Source organism: Sphaerodactylus townsendi, linkage group LG15, assembly GCF_021028975.2.
Source record: "Sphaerodactylus townsendi isolate TG3544 linkage group LG15, MPM_Stown_v2.3, whole genome shotgun sequence".
NCBI classification, from domain to species: Eukaryota; Metazoa; Chordata; class Lepidosauria; order Squamata; family Sphaerodactylidae; genus Sphaerodactylus; species Sphaerodactylus townsendi.
The window spans coordinates 22,986,104-22,989,737 of NC_059439.1; the positions used below are offsets into that span (position 1 = coordinate 22,986,104).

A 3,634-nucleotide genomic window follows, 5' to 3' on the forward strand; every position below is an offset into this window, starting at 1 on the left:
TGTCAAAAGCTTTACTAAAATCAAGATATGCTACATCCACAGCATTCCATTCATCTACCAAGCTTGTCACTCTATTAAAAAAAAGAGAGATAACATTAGTCTGGCATGACTTGTTTCTCAGAAACCCATACTGACTTTTTGTGATCACAGTATTCCCTTCAAAGTACTGGCAGACCATTCATTTAATGATCTGCTCCAGAATCTTTCCTGGTAATCTAATTTACTTGTCTGTAACAGACACAAAAAATGGGAAGAGGAGGCAGAAACTAATTTGTCACCAAGCTCTTTGGAGAAATAGGGTAATTCAGTAAAATAAGTGGATTAATTAATAACTGGAATTCTAGTAGGGTAGACATGTTAAATTGTTGCAGCAAAAAAACAAAGAAAAATAGCTTTACATTAAGTAGAAGCTTTTCTAGGCTAGAATCTCCTTTGTCAGAAAAGTGAAGTGTCACAAGCCTCCTTTTTTCTTGTTAAAATAAGAATGTGTTGGCCAATCATAAAACAAAACCCTCATTCAACTTAGAAATTTTGTCACAACACTTTACTTTCCTTTTAAAATTCTCATTAGTTTTACTCAAGCAAACGTGCTTCCTAATAGTCTTCAGATGGTATCTTAAGGATGTGTGAAAAATCTTTAAAATTAATATGTATAATATACCTTAACTGCAAGTGCTTGAAGAACTAACATTAAAATACAATGTTAAATAAAATTAACAATAATTAAATAACAACGTGAATCCAAAGACTGCCCCTCTAACACCACAAAAACATCAATTCGATTGCACATAAATTTTTATATGGATTGATTTGATGCGTTTTGGTCAGACAGGTGTTCTTCAGAGGTTCAGATATATAGACACAAACACAAACAGTAGTTATGAAAGAGCAAAAATGCTGCATTCAAACTTATGTTTAGGAGCACGAAAGACACTGTCGGCTTAACCACCCTGAAAAATCTGCAGTTGCAGAACATGTCTTAAACAAAATGGGACATAACATTTTATTTGAAAACACTGAAATTCTGGACAATTCGAAGGCTACTTTGTCAGACTGCTCAGGGAAGCCATGGAAATTCACAAACACCAAGACAATTTCAATAGGAAAGAAGAGACTTTGAAAATTAGCAAAGCTTGGCTACCAGTACTTAAAAACACCAAAAGCAAACCCCGAAGGCATGCTAAATTCATGAACAATGGACTCCACCCAAACACAGGATTTGCATTCACCAATACTACTGCTGCTGCAGGGCATGAAAATGTGAATCACTCCCTGGACTGATAAGCCCCACCCGCAATACAATACTATCTACCACATCTTTGCATAACAAGTTCCACCCAAACACTTACTGATTGGTTCTCCACCCTGGGACATGGACAATTTATACCCCAAACATTTCCTTCTCTCTGGACACAGTGGGTAACAGACTTCCCTCTGTGATACACCTCTGAAGATGCCAACCACAGATGCAGGCAAAACGTTAGGAACAAAATCCACCAGACCATGGTCACACAGCCCAGAGAGTGGGCTTTCCAAAACATAAAACAGCTTTGAAAGATACATTAATCAAAACCAAAGAGTCTAAAGGATGGGATTGTGCAATATTGATACCGTGATCTCTATGTGAGTCATTCAACTTCGACAACAAGATCACAGAAAGACTCTTTATCAGTTGCAACCACATACAAGTGTACGGGTAGACTGTATGTTCAAAAGAAAATAATAGAAGAACCTTATACATCAAACATATAGAACAATATTACCCAAAATGCAAATTTTTCTGGTACAGGAATGTATCATAATTCATATAGATACAGCCATTTATAGCCATTGTTAAACTAGATATATAAGTTCTGTTACAATTATGCTATACATGGTAGAAATATGATGCCAATGAGAATACATCAGTAGCTATAACAGCATAACACAGCTATTTATTCTAGTATCAAAAGAAGAACCTTATACATCAAACATATACAACAATATTACCCAACATGCACATTTTTCTGGAACAGAAGATTTATCACCATTTGTAAAGATATAGCCATTTACAGCCATTGTTTACATAGATATATAAATTTACAATTATATTATACATGGTAGAAATATGATGCCAATGAGAATACATCAGTAGCCATAACAGTACAACACAGCTATTCACGCTAGTATCAATTGGGTTCAGTTCAGTGGGAAGTTTATCAAATCTTCAGGCAAAATCCAGCCATTTCTTGAACATTTTCTGCGTGGCTACATGGATTTCTTTGTTTTTCAGACTATAAATAATGGGATTCAGGAGTGGTGGCAAAATGGTGTACAATACAGCAGCCGTCAGGTCTACTGATATAGACGACATGGATTTTGGTCTCATATAACAAAACATAGCAGTAGAGAGAAACAAGGAAAGCACAGTCAAGTGTGGGATGCAGGTGGAAAAGGCTTTTGACCTGGCCTTAGCTGATTTAATTTTTAGCACGTTTTGCAAGATGAACCCATAAGAAGTTAATATACTGAAAAAGCAAAATGAGCAAACAACAACTCCTTCAATAACAAGACCCACTACTATGGCAGTTGTATCAGTGCAAGAAATCATTAATAATTGGGGGATACCACAAAAATATTGTTCAATCTTAGAGCTGCAAAAATGTAACCTGAATGTGTTTGCAGTGTGCATAGCAGCATGAATCATGCTGCTGATCCAAGACGCTGCTGCCATTTGGATGCAAGTATTCCAGTTCATCAACACTGTGTATTGTAGAGGATGACAAATTGCTACATAGCGGTCGTAAGCCATCACAGTGAGAAAGGTCAGCTCGACACCTGCACCAGTCACCACTAAGAACACTTGTGCGACACATCCAGGGAAAGAAATCTGTGTGTTGTTTGTCCATGAAATTGCCAGGGATTTGGGGACAGTTGCAGAGATAAAGCAAACATCTGATAAAGAGAGGTTGCTTAGGAAGAAATACATGGGATTGTGAAGGGACTGATTCTGGACTACAGTCAGCATCAAAAGGAAGTTCCCCACTAAGGCTGCTGAGTAAATGGAAAGAAATGTCACAAAGTGTAAAATCTGGAGCTCTGGGAGATCAGAAAATCCCAAAAGAGATAAGGCTGTGACAGTTTGATTCCCCCTTCCTTCAGTGAGACGAACCCTTGTAGAAAGAAAAGGAAACATGTCATTGAGAAATAAAACGAATGGAAAAAACAAGTCTGGGCTTCGGAACTAAAACCTAGGGACGTAGATACAAAGCAGAGTGTCTCGCAATTGAAGCACATGTTCCCATCAGTACCATTGAGATAAGAGTCTAAACCAGGAATGTGTGTGTGTGTGGAAAACAAAAGAAGCTCAGAGACAATTCATAGCTTCTATCTAATAAGAGGAGCCTTTATTAGTGAACTCCTTTCTCAATAGAACAGTGGAGAGATAGGTCCTCTATTCTAATGTAGCTAGCTGGATGATGAGGGACGCTGTCTGCACCTCTCCTCACACATAGTGCAAGATGGAGGAGTGTGTGCAACAATGGTGATGTGTGTGTGAAGGAAAAGTTCCCTGACAGTAGCAATCTACACATCAGAGGGATAATGTTAGAGCAGTAGAGACAGTGTTCTCAGTGTCTTGACCTCCTAGCGATCT

The 3,634-nt window shown here is 37.8% G+C and overlaps 1 protein-coding gene across 1 annotated transcript; it reads right to left on the minus strand.

Annotated features, from left to right (window-relative positions):
• Positions 1 to 2,206: 2,206 nt before the first annotated feature.
• On the minus strand, positions 2,207 to 3,175 carry LOC125444144 (olfactory receptor 14A16-like). The gene has a single exon (XM_048516580.1). The coding sequence runs from the start codon at positions 3,173 to 3,175 to the stop codon at positions 2,207 to 2,209; it is 969 nt and encodes a 322-aa protein (XP_048372537.1).
• Positions 3,176 to 3,634: the final 459 nt, after the last annotated feature.

What these genes read in the sequence shown, in the direction of transcription:
- LOC125444144 (XM_048516580.1), bottom strand. Translation starts at nt 3,175, where the DNA reads ATGTTTCCTTTTCTTTCTACAAGGGTTCGTCTCACTGAAGGAAGGGGG.